This window comes from Heterodontus francisci, chromosome 2 (assembly GCF_036365525.1).
Source record: "Heterodontus francisci isolate sHetFra1 chromosome 2, sHetFra1.hap1, whole genome shotgun sequence".
NCBI classification, from domain to species: domain Eukaryota; kingdom Metazoa; phylum Chordata; class Chondrichthyes; order Heterodontiformes; family Heterodontidae; genus Heterodontus; species Heterodontus francisci.
This window is the reverse complement of record NC_090372.1, coordinates 211856127-211876733: the sequence shown is the minus strand read 5'-3', so window position 1 is coordinate 211876733 and position 20607 is coordinate 211856127. Positions and strand designations below refer to the sequence as shown.

General features: G+C 44.0%; 1 protein-coding gene across 6 annotated transcripts in view; it reads left to right on the top strand.

Annotated features, from left to right (window-relative positions):
- The window catches only part of dlec1 (DLEC1 cilia and flagella associated protein), a 191513-nt gene that overhangs the window by 100420 nt on the left and 70486 nt on the right, over positions 1-20607 (top strand). For all 6 annotated transcript variants that reach the window (XR_010969485.1, XR_010969484.1, XR_010969483.1 and 3 more), the window contains exons 21-26: positions 3717-3847; positions 7937-8095; positions 9808-9947; positions 12889-13042; positions 14493-14603; positions 15254-15384. Coding sequence is in view for 3 of the 6 variants with exons in the window: in XM_068015718.1 (XP_067871819.1) it covers positions 3717-3847; positions 7937-8095; positions 9808-9947; positions 12889-13042; positions 14493-14603; positions 15254-15384 (826 nt within the window). In the remaining 3 variants the exon portion in view is untranslated. The remainder of the gene's footprint in view (positions 1-3716; positions 3848-7936; positions 8096-9807; positions 9948-12888; positions 13043-14492; positions 14604-15253; positions 15385-20607) is intronic.

Genomic DNA, 20607 nt, shown 5'->3' with positions numbered 1-20607 from the left:
TCAAATTGCAGATAGAAAACTTCAACTGCACCTAGGATTGACAAATTTTGTTTGGCTTATCACATAACTTATATCGGCAATGGCCTCGCCAACTCAGCCTCTTTTCCCATCTCTAATATTTTTACTGCGACTAAATAAAAGTGTTCAAAGAAAATGAAATTAATGCATAATTTTCTTAATGCTGCTATCATTCTTGTCCTTGGTTCTTCACCGCAGTGGCCAGGAGATTAATCTTTAATTCCTGGAGACTCCAGGACAATCCTGTCGGGCTGGCAACCCTATCTGAACCTGAGAGTTGATGACAGCCTTGAGGTTTTGTCCCAAATGTTTTTTATAATATAAATTTGATTTCCCCTTTACATTTTGTAAGTTTTGGCAGTGGCATTGATGTCTTCGGTTACCACTGCAATGCATTTGTGTAATGGTGCATTGGGCTTTTGGCAACGTACTTGACTGTACCTCAGGAGTTCAGCTTCATCACATAACCCAGTGCAGTACCAAGGGAGTGCTGCATCATCGGAGGTCCTGCCTTTCAGATAAGTCATTGGACTGGGCCCGGTTCAGATAGATGCAATATCTGAAGGAGAGCATGAAATTTGGGAATCTGGGCCATATTTGTCCCTCAACCAACACTATCACGCATCATTCATCTCATACTGTTTGTGGAATCTTGCTGTGTGCAAAATAGTTGCCATCTTTGCCCGCACAACTGCAACCAATAATTATAATTATAATAAAAATAATTTAGTGTGCAGGAAGAGGTTTGGGATAGATCTGGGAGATGTGATGAATCGCTTTAGAAATTCAAGTCTTCTTCAATGTGACATGAAGTGGGGCTCTCACAATATGATAATGTCAGATACAGGGGGTGGGAAGTGGGGGTGGGGGGCTGGGTATTCATGTGATAGGAAGAGGCGATTTTTACAGAGTACTCTGTTCCATTGGGGGAGCATTTTGGGAACCATAGGTCCAAAGTCAGCTGTTCCTCCCAAGCACACTACATTTACCAATCAGACTGGAGGAAGTGTACAGTGGGGTTCCCGGGGGGTGGGGGGGAGCAGTGGTGTTGGGGGGGGGGTGGTGTGGTCAGTACTAGGACCACTGTTTTTGTTCTTTTCTTAATCTATATTAATGATTCAGACTTGGATGTGCAGGGCACAATTTCAAAATTTGCAGATGACACAGAATTTGGAAGTATTGTGAACTGTGAGGAGGATAGTGATAGACTTCAAGAGGACTTAGACAGGCTGGTGGAGTGGGTGGACAAGTGGCAGATGAAATTTAATGCAGAGAAGTGTGAAATGATAAATGTTGGTAGGAGGAATGTGGAGAGGCAATAAAAATAAAGGATACAATTCTAAAGGGGGTGCAGGAGCAGAGGAACCTTGGGGTATATGTGCACAAATCGTTGAAGGTAGCAGAGCAGGATGAGAAATTGGATCCTGGGCTGTATAAAAAGAGACATAGACTGTGTAAACAAGGAAGTTATGGTGAACCTTCATAAAACCCTGGTTCAGCCTTAATTGGAGTATTTTGTCCAATTCTGGGCACCACAGGAAGGATGTAAAGACACTCAAGAGGGTGCAGAAAAGATTTATGGGAATGGCTCCAGGGATGAGGGACTTCAGGTACATGGATAGATTGGAGAAGCTAGGGTTGCTGGCCTCAGAGAAGGTTGATCGCAGATTTGATAGACTTAAGGTGCTTGGCAAAAGAATCCAAGGCGACTTGAGGACACCCTTTTTTCACGAGTGGTTAGGATCTGGAATGCACTGCCTGAGTGTGGTGGTATCAGATTCAGTCATGGCTTTCAAAAGGGAATTGGATAATTATCTGAACAGAAAAAATTTGCAGAGCTACTGAGAAAGGGCAGGGGAGTGGAACTAGGTGAGTTGCTCTTACAGAGAGCCATCATGGACACAACAGGCCAAATGGATTCCTTCTGTTCTGTAACCATTCTATGATTCTATATAATGTCTCAAATTACTCAGATACTGTATCCCAAAAATGTTATTTTCTGAAGGAAGTCTATCTAATTTGCATTTGAATGAATCAATACAGCCATGCTGGCTGGAATTGGCTGATTCAGCACAGATTAGGGATCGAACCCGGATTGAACCTGGGACCTTCCTGGTATCTTCGATTGGTTTTCTCATGTTGTAACCCTCCAGTATATCTATTTTTGGTGCAAGGGCAAGGTCTTAAACTAGAAAAAGACCAAGTGAGTGAATTTAACTTTGGGCATTAGTGTGAAATGGGTGATATTCAATTAGCTGCGCATTATACACCCCAACCGGATTCTTTTCCATTGAATTCTATTCCATATAACCCATCTTACGCCATCGCTAATGATAAAAGTACCTGTTTAGAATGGGGAGAAATTTTCTGTGCATAATGCTACTTTCTAGCACATCGTGCGACAAATGTACCCAAAGGTTATTGGCAGATATTTCAGAAGAGAGCACTGACATCACTAAAACAGATGCTCTGGTCATTATTCCATTGCTGTTTATGGGAGCTGGCTGTGCACAAATTGGCTGCTGTGTTTCCTACATACCACAGCACCTACACTTCAAAAGTACTTCATTGGCTGTGAAGTACTTTGGGACATCCTGAGGTTAATGTACGAATTAGGAGCAGGAGTAGGCCACTCGGCCCCTCGAACCTGCTCCGTCATTCAATAAGATCATGGCTGATCTGATTGTAACCTCAACTCCACATTCCCGCCTACCCCCGATAACCTTTCACCCCCTGCTTATCAAGAATTTATCTACCTCTGCCTTAAAATATTCAAAGACTCTGCTTCCACTTACTTTTGAGGAAGATAGTTTCAAAGACTCATGGCTGTCTGAGAGAAAAAAAAATTCTCCTCATCTCTGTCTTAAATGGGCTACCCTTATTTTTCAACAGTGACCCCCCTAGTTCTAAATTCTCCCACAAGGGGAAGCATCCTTTCCATATCCACCCTGTCACGACCTCTCAGGAACTTATATATTTAAATCAAATCGCCTCTTACTCTCCTAAACTCCAGCGGATACAAGCCTAGCCTGTCCAACCTTTCCTCATAAGACAACCCACCCAATCCAGGTATTGGTCTAGTAAACCTTCTCTGAGCTGCTTCCAGTGCATTTACGTCCTTCCTTAAATAAGGAGATCAATACTGTACACAGTACTCCAGCTGTGGTCTCACCAATGCCCTGTATAACTGTAGCATAACCTAATCAATTCCCCTTGCAATAAATGATAACATTCTATTATTCTGTTAGCTTTCCTAATTATTTGCCCTACCTGCATACTAACCTTTTGCGATTCATGCACTAGGACACCCAGATCCCTCTGCATCTCAGAGCTCTGCAATCTCTCACCATTTAGATAGTATGCTTTTTTATTCTTCCTGCCAAAATGTACAATTTAACATTTTCCCACATTATACTCCATTTGCCAGATCTTTGCCCACTCATTTAACCTATCTGTATCCCTTTGTAGCCTCCTTATGTCCTCTTCACAACTTACTTTCCCACCTAGTTTTGTATTATCAGCAAATTTAGCAACCGTACCTTCTGTCCCTTCATCCAAGTCATGGTTGTGAAAGGCGCTATATAAATCCAAGTTATTTCCTTTTATACCTTGATGGTTTGGTTATTTAATCTTCAACTAGCTCCACAGCTACTGTTTTTTTTTAAAAGTCTGACTGGAGCTTTCTGCATTCTTTACAGAGCCCAATGATTACTCTGACCTGGAACTGTTGCTTACTGGAGGTAAACCCGAGAAAATGAACTACCGTCTGCAGTGTCACATCAGATATCAGGAAGAGCCGGTCATCCTTTACGTGGAGGCAATCTTTGTGGTCAGTGTACTACCAAATTATAAAGTACAAGCATGAATTCTGCTCAATCTCTTTTTGGCCAAATGCTCCACTTCTTGTGGAGCATAATGCCTATTTCAGGACCATTCCCGAAATTGGTTGGATCCTGGCCACAGTTTTCTCAAGGTCCACATTGAAAAACTAGTATTCTTGACAGGAACTGCTGGAGGCTGCCACCCAACAGGTAAGTAAAACGAACATAGAACATAGAACAGTACAGCACAGTACAGGCCCTTCGGCCCACGATGTTGTGCCGACCCTTTAACCTACTCTAGGATCAAACTAATAGAACATAAAAGATGTCTTATTTATTTGAATGTGGAACCAAAAGGAACAAGTGTGCTGGCCTTTTGCACATCCCCAATTTCCTTCGCCCCTTCATTGGTGGCCCTGCCTCTGGAGGTCGCTCCCTAAAACTCTCCACATTTTTACCTCTCTCTTCTCCTTTAAGACGTACCTTAAAACGTATAATTTGACCACCAGTCCTAATATCTCCTTATGTAGCTCAGTGGCAAATTTTGTTTGATAATCGCTCCTGTGAAGTGCCTTGGGTCGTCTTACTATGTTAAAGGTGCTATGTAAATTCAAGTTGCTGTTGAACCACACAGTCAAGGATGATCCCAGGGTCAACCCATGATTTGTGCTGTCACCTTATCTCAGCTGGGGTGTTAGTAGAGCTGCTATATTGGTCTCAGGGCTCCTGGGCATGGGGGAAGGAAAAGTAGGCAAGGTTCCCACTCTAGATTGCTGTCAGCTGTGGCTCAGTGGGTAGCACACTCACTTCTTAATCAGAAAGTCACGGGTTCAAGTCCCACTCCAGAGACGTGAGCACAAAATGTAGGATGTATTGAGGGAATGCTGCGCTGACGGAGGTGCCATCTTTCAGATGAGATGTTAAACGGAGGCCACTTCTTCCCTCTCAGGTGAACATAAAAGATCGTAAAGCTCTATTTTGATCAGGTGAGGACATGATGGGCCGAATGGCTTCCTTCTGCGCTGTTACGATGCTGTGATTCTGTGAAGAGTAAAGAAGTTTTCCCTGGTATTCTGGCCAACATACTGTGCTGGGGTGAAGGCCATGGCCACAGTATCCATGATCTTGCTGATTTCCACTGCTTCTTAAAAATGCTTCAGGGGAGGCGGTGGTGCAGTGGTAATGTCACTAGACTAGTTAGCCAGAGCCCAGGCTAATGCTCTGGGGGACATGGGTTCGAATTCCACCGTGGCAGATGGTGAAATTTGAATTCAATTAAAAAACACTAGTCTAATGGTAGCCATGAAACCATCGTTGATTGTTGTAAAAACCCATATGGTTCGCTAATGTCCTTTAAGGAAGGAAATCTGCCGTCATTACCTGGTCTGGCCTACATGTGACTCCAGACCCACAATAATGTGGTTGACCCTTAAAATGCCCTCTGAAATGGCCTGGCAAGCCACTCAGTTCAAGAGCAATTCGGGATGGGCAATAAATGCTGGCCTTGCCAGCGATGCCCACATCCCACAAATGAATAAAAAAAAGTTGAAGGAAACATTCTTTAACTGGCCTGATGGTGAAAAAACAGAACTGACCAAGAAATCTGAAGCAAGCCTCCAGGAAAATCAGTGTACCTACATCAGTGATTAGCGAGTGACTCTGAAAGACAGAAGAAGCAAAGGTTAAAAAGTGTGCAGCACAGGAATTTGGCAGTGTTAAAAGGTATTTATTTAAATGCAAGGATTATAGTAAATAAAGCCGATGAGCTGAGGGCACAGAAAGACACATGACACAAAAATTGGCCATGTAGTTGATAGTGAAGAGGACAGCTGCAGACTCACGAATGATATCAATGGTTTGGTTGAGTGGGTGGCAAAGTGACAAATGGAATTCAATCCGGATAAGTGTGAGATAATGCATTTGGGGAGGGAAAACAAAGCAAAGGAATACACAATAAAAGGGAGGATATTGAGAAGTGAGAGACCTTGGAGTGCATGTCCACAGGTCCCTGAAGGTGGTAGGACAGGTAGATAGAGTGGTGAAGAAGGCATATGGGAATGCTTTCCTTTATTGGCCAAGGTATGAAATACAAAAGCAGGGATGCAATGCTGGAACTGTATAAAATGCTGGTTAGGCCACAGCTGGAGTATTGCGTACAGTTCTGGTCACCACATTACAGAAAAGACATAATTACTCTGGAGAGAATACAGAGGAGATTTACAAGAATGTTGCCAGGGCTTGAAAGTTGCAGCTATGAAGGAAGATTGGATAGGCTGGGGTTGTTTTCCTTAGAACAGAGGAGGCCGACGTAAAGGCCTGCTCGGGTCTGCAAATGAGACCCGACCTGAGCCCGACAGAACCCCATCCGACCCTGAGCACGACCAGGCCCGAGTCCTTCCATTTTTTTCCTGCGCCCGACCTGACCCAACCATCAGTTAACTTACCTTCTGTTTTTCACTTTGTTCCTTACCTGCACAAGCTTAAAATTACTGTAGCGAAACCACCTTTAAAGTCCAAAAAGTAAATTAACATTAAAGTTACTTATCGGAGGTGGTGACCCGGAAGTACGACCTGAACCCGACACGTCGTCAAGTCCCATCGGGTTCGGGTTCGGCTCGGGTAACAGGCCTTTAGGCTGAGGCGTGACTTAATTGAGGTGTACAAAATTATGAGGGGCCTAGACAGAGTAGACAGGAAGGACCTGTTTCCCCTAGCGGAGAGGTCAAATACCAGGGGCCACAGATTTAAGGTGATTGGTAGAAGGATTAGAGGGGATATGAGGAAAAACATTTTCACCCAGAGGTTGGTGGTTATCTGGAATTCACTGCCAGGAACGGTGGTGGAGGCAGAAACCCTCAACTCTTTTAAAAGGTACCTGGACATGCACTTGAAGTGCTGTAACCTGCAATGCTATGGATCAGGTGCTGGAAGGTGGGATTAGATTGGGCGGCTAGTTTTTTTCAGCCGTCGCAGACACGCTGGGCTGAATGACTTCCATCTGTGCTGTAATTTTTCTGTGGTTCTATGATTCAATTGATTTACACAGAGTTGAAAATGTGAGTCACAAAGAGGTGGCAATCAGCCTTCACTTGTTTAGTCCTCCCTTTGACTCTTGCAACTTCTTTGATCAAAGAACTGGATTCAAAAAGAAAGTGAGAGCTACTTTTACGAGCAAATATGGAGAAATAATTCTTCTTGCAACATCAACCAACATCACGAACACAGGTTGTCTGGTCATTATCATGTTGTTTGTGGGAGCTTACTGTACTCAAATTGTCCGCCATTTTTCCAGTCTGTTACATGTGTGTGTGGTTAATTAATTTCCTGTCTGTTACAACAGTGACTATACTTCAAAAAGTAATTCATTGGCTGTACAGTGCTTTGAGGTCATGAAAGATGATATAGAAATGCAAGTCTTTTTTCATTGACAACCTAATTGGAAGAATGTCTGGTTGTGTTCAGCTCTCCAAAGGCCCGTTGACACTCACCATCTAGGCTTAATAATGAAGTATGGTGTTCTGACACATTCGAACCCAAAGCCAGCATGAGACACTGTCGTCAAGAGAGGAGGGCCCAGCACTCAGCCAGCAGGGGTACTCATGTAGGACTTTCAACTCCGTGCATTGGAACTTTATACTCATGCCAACTCAATTCTCGTTCACCCATCATCCTACTGCATGCTGTCCTACATTGTCTCCTGCTCCCCGAACATCTAAATTTAAAAATTCTCATCCTCGTGTTCAAATTCCTTCAGTGTCCTGGTCCCTCTCTATCTCTGTAACCTACTCCAGCCCTATTCAGGATGTGGGCATTGCTGGCAAGGCCTCATTTATTGCACATCCCTAATTACACTGAGAAGATGGAGGACTAGCAAGGCTGCTTCTGATGGGTAAAAGTCTCCATAAGGCCTTTTCTTTTCTGTTCACTGTCAGCTCACTGTTCCTGACTGTATCGAGATAGATGAGCTTTCACCATACTAGTCTTAAACAATGACTGACTGACGACAATAAACCCATCACTGAGCCCTTAAGTGCCATTTTATTCCCACTTTCATCACAGCATTCATCTGTTATTTAATGCTTGTGTTGCTGTTTCAGGGTCCCCAGGTTTGTATTGATCTTCCATCTTTGGATTTTCACCTGATAAGGCTAGGAAACAAGGCTACATCCGGCATCCAGATCAAGAACACATGCCAGCTATCAGCTTTGTGGCACTTGCAAGAGAGTCCAGCATGCCTAAGGGAGCAGAATGAAGAGGTAAGTGCAGCTTTGGAATGTAAGAGACTTGGTACCCAAGATATATTTCTTTCACCTTTCTTCATGAAGAATTTGCTAAAATATCAAAAAAAGACAGTCTGCAATCTGTCTTGAAACCAATAGGTCAGATGGACAAGGAGATGTTGTAAATGGATTGCTGCAGAGTGTGTCCCTCCCTTTCCTTTAAACCAAATACATACAGAGCTCCATTTATTGCAGTGTGGTTAACTGCAATGCTTATGAGTCATGCAAACCAGGAAGGTTCCAAGTTTCATGCCCAGTGTGTGCTAACTGACCTGATCTCGTCCACTTAAGAATGAAGTCAGGAAGCTCTTGTTCACACAAAGGGTAGTGGAAATCCGGAACTCTGTACCCAAAAATGGTGTAGATGCAAGGGGTCAGCTGAAAATGCCAAAATTGAGATTGATGGATTTTTGTTAGGTAAGGTTATCAAGAGATATGGAGGAAAGAAGATTACTTGATGTTGCGGTACAAATCAGCCATGATCTAACTGAATGGCAGGAAACGCCCGATGGGCCAAATGGCCTATTCCCATTCCTATCACTGGAAATCTGCAGTCTAACCGGATTTGCAATTTCCTGTCAGTGGGATCAATTCCTATTAAATGCAGGAATGCTTGTTGATCCAGAGCACAAAGGAGGCAACCTCACCTGAGTGTATGTAAACATTTAGGAGGCCAATGCATGTCGCATAATTAGGTTTACAGTAAGTATAGACAACGATTAAAAAATAATCTTAATCAAAAACAGCGATGCTGGATTGGAAAGAAACGTTATAAAGAGGCAGTAAACAGAACTTAGCCTGAAACCTGCTCTGGTTTACACATGAGTCTTAGTCCACACAACATGCTTCATCCTTGGTGTAGTGGTGTCACTCTGAGTCAGGGTTCACACCCCACTCCAGAGATCTGAGCACAAAATCTAGGCCAACACTTGCAATGCATTACTGAGGGAGTGCTTCACTGTCAGAGCTGCTCTTTTTTGGATGAGATGTTAATCCAAGGTCCTGTCTTCCCTCTCGGGTGACCGTAAGAGATCCCATGGCATTATTCCAAAGAAGAGCAGCAAAATTCTTCCCTGGTGCCCTGGCTAAGGCTTAGCCTTCACTAAAAAAAAACTGATTATCTGGTCATTATCACATTGCTGTTTGTGGGATCTTGCTGTGTGCAAATTGGCTGCTGCCTTGCCAAGATTACAACATTGATGTGCCTACACTTCAAAATTACTTATTTAACTGTAAAGTGCTTTGGGATGTCCCGAGGTTGTGAAAGGTGTGATGTAAATGTAAACTCTTTCTTTTCTATCTTAATGCCCTCTGAAATGGCTTAGCAAGCCACTCAGTTGTTTGGAGGTAGCTACAGGAAAGAAATCAAGTTCAGCTCCCCTATGCTGACTTCAGCATAAGCTCAAACCTATTCATGGAATCTTGCAGCACAGGAGGCTATTCAGCCCATCGTGCCTGTGCCACCTCCTTGAAAGAACTATCGAATTAGTCCCACTTCTCTGCTGTTTCCCCATAGCCCTACAATCTTTTCCTTTTCAAGTATTTAGGTTTGCCTCACCTCGTCCAAAAATGAAATGCAGATAATAAAAGATGCAAATTGTGTCTTGCTTGCAAAAACTGTCGTCAGGTTTGTGTACGTGAGAAATAGATGTTGGAGAAGAGTGACTCGAACCATTGTCTGATTGCAGGTCTCACAGTTTACCTTTGAACCATCTAGTGGGGAGCTACTACCACTGGCTGAGCATTATGTGACCATCGTGTTTACACCAATCAAGTGCCAAAGCCTGAAGACAGTTCTTGAGTTGAAAGTGGAAAATGGAAGTACAAGGTAAACAGGGCCGGTCAGCTCTTCCAGTTTCCTGCATTCAGTGCTAACTCAGTTATCTGAATTGATGTGCTGTTGGTCATGGTTCTTGGCTACCAGTCTGGACAAGTTCCTCTGATATTTGCTAGCTATTCCTATAACCCTCTGTTTCCCTGCCAGGTCTTGCTCCCCTCAACCTCCTTTCCAGTCTTCTGTAACCCCACCCCACCCACCTCATACCCACTCTTATGATCCCCAATGCTGACTTCACCACAAGCTCAAATCTATTCATAGATACAGCAGACATAGAGGCATGACTGTGCCACCTTTTTGAAAGAGCTATCCAATCAGTCCCACCCCCTCACACTTTCCTCACAGCCCTGCAATATTTTCCTTTTCAAGTAAATTTATCCAAATCCCTTTTGAAAATTACTAATGAATCTGCTTCCACTGCCCTTTCAGGCAATGCATTCCAGATAATAACAACTTGCTGCATAAAAAAACTCTCCTCATCACCCCTCTGGTATTTTTGCCAATTACCTTAAATCAGTGTCCTCCAGTTAATGACCCACCTGCCAGTGGCAACAGTTTCTCCCTATGTGCTCTCTCAAAATCCTTCATAAATTTAAAAACCTCTTGTAAATCTCTACTTACCTTACTCTGCTATAAAGGGAACAATCCTAGCTTCTCTATTCTTTCCCTCATCCCTGGTCCTCTGCACCCTCTCCAAGGCCTTGACATTCTTCCTATAATGTGGTCCGGAATGGGACTCCCACTGAGACCTAACCAGTGATTTTAAACTTGCTTGCTTGTACATTGTCTCTGCCTCTACTTCACCATTAGAGCTTTCAGCCATCACACCCCCTACATTCTGCAATCCAAACCCCACAGCCCGGCATCTTGCTGCATCATTTTAATTTTTAACTATCTCCTCAAAATTTACTTTGTGACCACACTTTCTGACTTCTCCCAGCTACTGCTCAGGAACAGAATCACGCCCCTCCCCCACAATTCCCCATCCCCATCCCATGAAGCATCTTGGGACATTAAAGGTGCAATATAAACAGAAGTTACTGTTGTAACTTTCTACTACACTGATTCGTCTAGCAGTTGAAAACTAGGGACCATGAATAAAATATTATCATTGATAAATGCTTCAGCCAGAACATGGAACTGACTACCACAGAGTCTAATTGAGGTGAATAACGTAGATCCCTTCAAGGGGAAGCTAGATGAGTAGACGAGGGTGAAATGAATAGACGGATATGTTGATAAGGTGAGATGTAGTACGGTGGGAGGAGACTCATGTATAAACACTGGCATAGACCAGTTAGACCTGTTTCTGCTGTTTCTGTATAACTCTATGTAATTAGATAAACTGCCTTCTCTGAAACAACCTGCGAAATCCAACCTTGCTACAGAAAGAGGCTGCCTGAGAGAAATAGATGTGCAGGACTACGAGGATCGAGCCGGGGAGTGGGACTGACTGCATAGCTCTGTGGAGAGCCAGCATGGACTTGATGGGTCAAATGGCCTCCTTCTGTACCATAAATGACTCTATGACTCTGTGAAAGGCTCCTGTAAGAATCCTCTGTGACGTAAATTTGGACAGTAACAATCCTCGGGGCAAAACACATGGACTCTTGCTGCCAGGTGAATTGGGATTGTGCCTGGTTCAGTCCTGATTTTCAGGTTGTTCAATTCAAATTGAAATGATTGGAACATCGCTGATCACCATGAGTTGAGTAATTTGACCTCCCCACTCCATTCTCTGCTCCATGTACTGATAACAATCTTGCAAAGTTTATTTGTCTATGTTCCTAACATGCATTGATCTCCACTCCTGGAATGTTCTACCCAAAAAGGTGGTGGAAGCTGATTCTTTAAATAATTTTAAAAGGGAGTTGAACAGGTACTTGAGGATGAGGAACTTACAGCGTTATAGACAAAAAGCAGGAATGTGTGACAAAACATGATTGCTGTTTCAAAGAGCTAACACAGGCACGATGGGTGAATGGCCTCCTTCTGTGCTGTTACTTTCTATGATTCAGTGATTTGAATTTTACACAAATTGTCACTAAATTGGGGTGTGACATAATGGAGGGATTTGATATGGTAGACATTGAGTGTTGAATGTTTGGGCCTTGCTGAGGTTGGGAACCAAAATACCGGCGGCAACACTGGCCATTTTTGCATTCCAAGCCTTGTTCACAGCACTGAGAGGAGGCTGACTGGCACATTTGGACTGATTGGCTTGTTGTTTGTTGTAACTTCTTTATAAGTTTGACTTGTGTGAGAAATTAGAAGATGCCACCTGGTGCAGTAGGGGATGGAGGTTTATGGTGGGGTGGGGGTGGCGAGCACTCATCTGAGACTGGAGCTTAGGCATGTTTTTGGGAGCTTTACTCTGTGTCTAAATGGTGCTGTACCTGACCTACAAGTACCTGATGCTACTACTGAATTTCAGAAATGGGGTTGTGTTTCATTCCAGCAATCGCATCACTCACCTTCACAAAGCAACAAAACTCATAAAAATAACTACACAAGAAAGCAAAAAAAATTTGATAAAAAAGGAAGAGCCAACTTGCATTTACATTGCAAATTTCACGACCACAGGATGTCCAAAAGCACTTTATAGCCAATGAAATAATTTTTGAAGCGTAGTCACTGTTGTAATGTTGGAAATGCGGCAGCCAGTTTGCGCATAGCAAGCTCCCACAAAGAGCAAAGTAATAATGACTAAATAATCTATTTTTAGAGATGTTGGTTGAGGGATAGATATTGGCAGGGAGAACACCAGAGAGAACTCCCCTGCTCCTCTTTGAAATAATGCTGTGGGATCTTGTTCATCCACCTGAGAGGGCAGATGGGGCCTCGATATAAGGTCTTACCAAAAGATGGCACTTAGGCACAAATGTAGGACTAAACAGGAACTAGATCTGGTAACTGCCATTTTCCTCTCTAGTTACCTCGCAGTGCAGGCTGAAGTCCAGGAAGTGCAGGTTTGCCTGCTGCCCTGTACTGTCGTTTTCAAAGATGTCTACATCGGGATTCCAGCACAGGAGCCGGTGAAACTCTTCAACCAGACGCTACTGCCGGCAAAATACACCTGGGGAAAGGTAGGTCTGAGAAAATCCCTGTGCGCAGAGGCAAACAATTGCAGTATAATCCAACAATACATTCCTCAGGAAAATGCATCCACACATACATTTTGTGCAGTCTCAGTACAGTGCATGTTTGTCAGAGGGGTGCATAGATAGGCTGGAACCATCTCATCAAGCGGTTCACATCCACTCCTGACTGGACACTGCTTTCAGTTATTATGCATATTATCGCCAAAGCTTCCTTTCTATATGTGCAATATATCCAGCTTATCATATCCATTTACCTTTGACCTCAAGAAGCCATACCCTCTTCCAGCTACGAGGCTGCAAACAGGAACAAATAGGGTGTTACGCTCTATTGTATTGTTTTGGGCTAGTTGATTGTTGGGTGCAGGTAAGTTATTCTTGTTGCCATGGTCATTCTAGGTGGGTGAACTAAGATGGCTTGAATGACCTTGACCATAGTTACCTTCTGAATTTACCCTTTTACTGTGATGAGTTACCTGAAAATTCTCATCCTCTACTCAAACCTAGTCAGTTATGAATTAGCAGATAATTCACTATGATTTACCCTGAATGTAAATATTCAGTACTCTGAAGGACAGTTCTTCAAAGAAAGTTCTGTATAACTTAAGATCATCCAAAACTCAGATCCTAACTTGCACCAAATCCCATTCACCCGTCACCTCTGTGCTCACTGTCCGATATTGGTTCCCTCGATTTTAAAATTCTTATTCTTGTTTTCAGGTCCCTTCAATGCCTCACCCTTCCCTATCTCTGTAACCTCTTTCAGCCCTACACCCTCTGAAATATCTGTACTCCGTCATCAGTGGCTGTGGCTTCAGCTGTCAAGTATCTGAGCTCTGGAATTCCCTCCCTAAACCTTTACCCCTCTTTACCTCTCTTTCCTCCTTAAAACTTACCTCTTTGACCAAGCTTTTTGTCATCTACCTAATAACTCCTTATGTTATTCAGTGTCAATTTTTGTTTGCTAACACTCCTGTGAAAAACCTTGGGACGTTTTACTATGTTAAAGGTGCTATTTAAATGCAAGTTGTTGGTGTTGTCCACACTGCACACAAGCTCCTCCATACCATCGTTGTACTTATCAAGCACCACCAGCTGCCTCATCCATGCAGCACATTAGTTTTAAGATCGCCTATCTTTGTTTCAATCCCTCTTGTCCAACCTTCACCGAACCATAAGTTTCAGGTTGGACTTTCTATGCCAATCTTTCAGTCACTGAGTTTCGATCCTTTGAAACTCTTACACAACCACTTAACCTTTACTACCTCTCTCCCTTTCTTAAGAGCCTGTCTCTTTTACCCAACTTTCAGTCCAACCACCCTCCCCAACCCTTGCAGTTTCCAGCCAACCACTCTGAAATATTCTTCTACATGAGAAGATTTATATAAATGAAAGTTGTTGTCTTAATAATATCCGTTTGTTTGTCTTTGTTAATAAGGTGCATGAAAGCAAAGCGCATCAATGTAGAGTCACTGCCACCCCAGCAAGCTGCACTTTGGGACCAAATGAAGAGGCGGTGGTGTTTGTGGAATTAACAGCTTTTAGCACGGTGAGTGCACTAGAACATCAGCAAATACTGACAACTTGACCTTTTATAATAAGGAATTATAATGTTGCAATTGTGCCTGTGCTGGCTCTTTGAAAGAGTTATCCAAAGAGTCCCACTCCCTCCAGATGTAGTGCTGGAATAATGTCACATGACCTCCTTCCTCCAACTACCCCACCCACTCATGCTTCCCCCACCCGATATGTCCATTCTCACGGCGCAGTGCCTTCCCACGGCCAATTGTAAAGTGAGTAGACTCTTCATTAGCCCATTGGATGAATCTTGAGTGTCAGTCACACAGCCTTTCTTCGCCCAACTCCAACATTTTTATAACTAATAAACAAAAGGGTTGAAAGATTTTTTAAAATCCCCCTGTGATTTTTCTCCTGGATGTTGCACCCAGCAGTATCCTGGAGATTAATCTTCAATTCTTGGAGACTCCAGGACAATTCTGGAAGATTGTCAACCCTCTATATAACATCAGGTTTACAGGCTATAAAATCCCATTATGGAGAAACCTGTCTGTTGGATTTTACGGTACATATATAATTGGATGGAATTAGGTTTAAATGCAATTGTGGATTTTCTGGTATACGTCTTCAGCCTCCAGCTATTACGCTGTTGCCTTTCAGTAATGTAATGCTTCCTTTCAGCATGAACTGTGTGGTGTGACACTCTCATGTACAGTAGAGGAGATGAAAGAGCCACTTTTGCTGGAGATACTGGCTAAACCAAAGGACCTGAGCGTCACTTACAGCATACCCGCTGATGGCTACGAGGAGAGGTAAACCCTATATACATGACTGCAACCCCATCAGTACTGCTTTATTGTTCATGTAGAATCATCATAGAACCATGTAGCACAGATGGAGCACAACTGGTCCACTCTTTTAAGAAAAAGCTATTCAATTATTGCCACTCCCCCTGCTCTTTCCCTATTGCCCTACAAAATATATCTGTTCACAATCTAATATATTTGAAAGCCTCTAAATAGCACCTCTCATTACTTTCGATGTGAGTAGTATAGGTGCATTTAAGCGGAAGCTAGATAATTATATGAGAGAGAACAGAATAGAAGGACCTGCTGATAGGGTTAGGTGAGTAGGGTGGGATGAGGCTCTGTGGAGAATAAAACACTGGCATAGAACATTTCGGATGAGAACAGATCTTGCCCAGGTAAATTGGAATCAAAGATTGGCAGGCAACACTATAATTGAAAAATGGGCTGCCTTTAAAGAGGAGGTAGCTCGGGTACAGTCGAGGTACAATCTCACGACTGGGAAAGGTAGGTCAAACAAAGCCAGGGCTCCCTGAATGACAAAAGAGTAAGGTGAAGCAGAAAAAGGGCGTGTAGGACACATGTTAGATGGATAATACAGATGAGAACCAGGGTGAATATAGAAAAATCAGAGGGGAAATGAAAAATAAATAAGAGCAGCAAAGAGAGAGTATGAGAAGAGACTGCAACTAACATAAAAGGGAATTCAGAAGCCTTCTAGAGGCATATAAATAGTAAAAGGAAGAGTGGGGCCAATTAGGGACTAAAAAGGGGATTTATGCATGGAAGCAGAGGGCACAGCTGAGGTACTAAATGACTACTTTGCATCTGTCTTTGCTAAGGAAGAAGATGCTGCCAAAGTCGTAGTGATAAAGGAGGTAGTTGAGATACTGGATGGGCTAAAAATTAATAAAAAGGAAGTATTAGAAAGGTTGCCTATATTTAAAGTTGATTAGTCACCAGAACTGGAGCAAATGCATCCGATGATACTGAGGGAAGGGTGGAAATTGCAGAGGTATTGGTCTTAATCTTCCAATCCTCTTTAGATACAGGGGTGGTGCCAGAGAACAGGAGAATTGCAAATATTACACCCTTGTTCCAAAATATGTGGAAAGATAAATCCAGTAACTAGAGGCCAGTCAGCTTAACCTCGGTAGGGGGAAAGCTTTTAGAAACGATAATCTGGGACAAAATTAACAGTCACTTGGACAAATGTGGATTAATTAAGAAAAGCCAACATGGATTTGTTGAGGGAAAATTGTGTTTAACCAATTTGCTTGAGTTTTTTGATGAAGGTTGATGATGAAGTTGATGAAGGTTGATGAGGGTAATGTGGTTAATGTGTATATGGACTTCCAAAAGGCATTTGATCAAGTGCCACATAACAGGCATGACAGCAAAGTTGAAGCCCATGGAATAAAGGGGACAGTGGCAGCATAGATATGATGTTGGCTGATTGACGGAAACAGAATAGTAGTGAACTGTTGTTTTTTTGGACTGGAAAGATATACAGTGATGTTCCCCAGGGTTGGTGTTAGGACTCATGTTTTTTTTCTTGATCTATATTAATGACCTAGACTTGGGGGTGCAGGGCACAACTTCCAAAATTTGTAGATGACACAAAACTGGGAAGTATTGTGAACTGTGAGGAGGATAGTGATAGCCTTCAAGAGGACGTAGACTGGCTGGTGGAATGGGTGGACATGTGGCAGATGAAATTTAATGCAGGGAAGTGTGAAGTTATACATTTTGGTAGGAAGAATGAGGAGAGGCAATACAAAATAAAGGATACAATTCTAAAGAGGGCGCAGGAGTGGAGGGACCTTGGGTATATGTGCACAAATCATTGAAGGTGGCAGGGCAATTTGAGAAAGGGGTTAATAAGGCATACAGGATCCGAGGTTTTATGCATAGAGCACAAAGTAAGGAAGTTATGGTGAATCTTTATAAAACACTAGTTTGGCCTCAATTGGAGTATTGTGTCCAGTTCTAGGCACCACACTTTAGGAAGGATGTTAAGGCATTAGAGAGGGTGCAGAAATGATTTATGAGAATGGTCCCAGGGTAGGGGGACTTCAATTATGAGATTGATTGGTGAAGCTGGATTTGTTCTCTTTGGCGACGAAAAGGTTGAGTGGAGATTTGATAGAGGTGTTTAAAGTCATGAGGGGTCTGGACAGAGTAGATAGAGAGAAACTGTTCCTATTGGCGGACGAGTCAAGAACAAGAGGACATCGATTTATGGTGATTGGCAAAAGAACCAAAGGCGACATGAGGATAAACCTCTTTACGCAGCGAGTGGTTAGGATCTGAAATGCATTGTCTGAGAGTGTGGTGGAGGCACATTCAATCCTGGCTTACAAAAGGGAATTAGATAATTATCTGAAAAAGTAATTGCAGGGGTATGGTGAAAAGGCAGCAGAGTGGGACTAGCTCTCGTACTAGCTGTCTTAGAGAACCGGCACGGACACGATGGACAAATGGCCTCCTTCTATGCTGTAACCATTCTATGATTCGGACAGAATGGCCTGTTTCTGTGCTGGAGTATGTAATTCAGTGGGTTAATGCACTGCCTGAGACATACAGATCAGGAAGGGCCATTGCCTGAGTTGAGTTTGTTGTTTTCCACTGGAGTAGCACCCCTCTCGATAGGATTCTCGGTCCTGATTGCTGTCCGAAGCTCCCCTGCTGTAAAATGAGGGGTACAGTAGCATAGTAGTTATGTTACTGGACTAGAAATAGAGACCCCTCTTGGCTTCTCCACCATTCAATAAGATCATGGCTGATCTGATCCACGTTCCTGCCTACCCTCCATAACCCTTGTAGATCAAATATGTGTCTAACTCAGCCTTGAATATATTCAACGACCCAGCCTCCACTGCTCTCTGGGGATGAGAATTCCAAAGATTCACCCTCTGAGAGAAGAAATTCCTCCTCATCTCCGTTTTGAAAGGGAGACCCCTTATTTTGAAACTGTGGCTCCTAGTTCTAGATTTCCTCACAAGGAGAAACATCCACTCAGCATCTACCTTCTCAAGCCCCCTCAAAATCTGATATGATTCCCCACAATCACCTCTTGTTCTTCTGAACTCCAATGAGTAGAGGCCCAACCTGCTCAACCTTTCCTCAAAAGAACAAAGAGCAGTACAGCACAGGAACAGGCCATTTGGCCCTCCAAGCCTGCGCTGATCTTGATGCCTGTCTAAACTAAAACCTTCTGCACTTCCGGGGACCGTATCCCTCTATTCCCATCCTATTCATATATTTGTCAAGATGCCTCTTAAACGTCGCTATCGTACCTGCTTCCACCACCTCCCCCGGCAGCAGGTTCCAGGCACTCACCACCCTCTGTGTCAAAAAACCTGCCTCGCACATCCCCTCTAAACTTTGCTCTTCGCGCCTTAAACCTATGAACCCTAGTAACTGACTCTTCCACCTTGGGAAAAAACTTCTGACTATCCACTCTGTCCATGCCACTCATAATTTTGTAAACCTCTATCAGGTCGCCCCTCCACCTCCGTCGTTCCAGTGAAAACAGTCCGAGTTTATCCAACCTCTCCTCATAGCTAATACCCTCCAGACCAGGCAACATCCTGGTAAACCTCTTCTGTACCCTCTCCAAAGCCTCCACTTCCTTCTGGTAGTGTGGCGACCAGAATTGTACGCAATATTCCAAGTGTGGCCTAACTAAGGTTCTGTACAGCTGCAGCATGACTTGCCAATTTTTATACTCTATGCCCCGACCGATGTAGGCAAGCATGCCGTTTGCCTTCTTGACTACCTTATCCACCTGCATTGCCACTTTCAGTGACCTGTGGACCTGTACGCCCAGATCTCTCTGCTTGTCAATACTCCTAAGGGTTCTGCCATTTACTGTATACTTCCCACCTGTATTAGACCTTCCAAAATGCATTACCTCACATTTGTCCGGATTAAACTCCATCTGCCATTTCTCCGCCCAAGTCTCCAACCGATCTATATCCTGCTGTAGCCTCTGACAATCCTCATCACTGTCCGCAACTCCACCAACCTCTTTATCCCAGAGAACGTCTTTGTCCTAGGAATCAGCCTAGTGAACCTCCTCTGAACTGCTTCCAATGCAAGTATGTCCCTCCTTAAGTAAGGAGACCAAAAATGTATGTAGTACTCTAGGGGCTGGATTTGTGGAGGAGGTGGGGGGTCCCGGCGCTGGGCCTCATCCAACGAGCGATCCTCCAGCCTTTTAACCTGTAAGTTTCATGAGCCGGGATTCCCATCCCTTTAAAGATGGGGATCCCAAGAGCTGCCAGACAAAAAGAGGGCTGGTCTGTCATCAATATCGGCAGTGCCACTGTCAGCGGTGGCCATTGCCAGTGTGTGTAGTGGCTCAGACCCAGGCTCAGCGCAGTGGGATCACTGAGGCCAGTCTGGAAGGCCCCGGCGAGGGTGGGCAGGGTTGTGGTCGTGCAATCCATGGAGAGGTGGTTCCCGGTAGGAGTCCTCTGTGGGCTACAGATTGCCCACGAAGGAGAGACCCTCCACCCTCAAGCCTGCAGGGAGGGCGCCTCATTTTACAAGGCGTCCTCCCCGTGTGGCGGAGACGACCCCTGCTACTGGTAAGATCCCAGCAGAGGTGGGAAGAGATCCTTATTTGGCCATTAATAGGCCACTCAAGGGTCTCAATTAGCCTCTCGGCGGGAAGGCCGTCGTTGGCCTATCCCGCCCCCGGGAAGATCACTTGGCGACAGGGCGGCGATGTGCCCTCCCCACCTCATCTGCCACCTGTCACGATTCTATGGGCCCCCCCTTATATTCCATCCCCCTTGCAATGAAGGCCAACATTCCATTTGCCTTCCTAAGTACCTGCATGCTAACTTTTTGTGATTCATATACAAGGACACCCAGATCACTCTGTACCACAGCATTCTGCAATCTCTCTCCATGTAAATAATATTCTGTTTTTCTACTTTTCCTGCCAAAGTGGACAACCTCATGTTTTCCCACATTATACTCCATCTGCCAACTTTCTGCCCAGTCACTTAACCAATCTATATCTCTTTGCAGGCATTTGGGGGGAATTTTATGCTGTCCCCCTTGGTGGGTTTGGAGGCGAGGAGAGCATATAATCTGGTGGGAGGGTGGCCGGGTGTCTGACGGAGTCGGGGGGCGAACCCTGCCACCACCAAAATTAAGTCCAGGGCAGAAAGGCCTGTGAATGTCCCTCCTGCACCACTGCCATTTGAGGCCCTT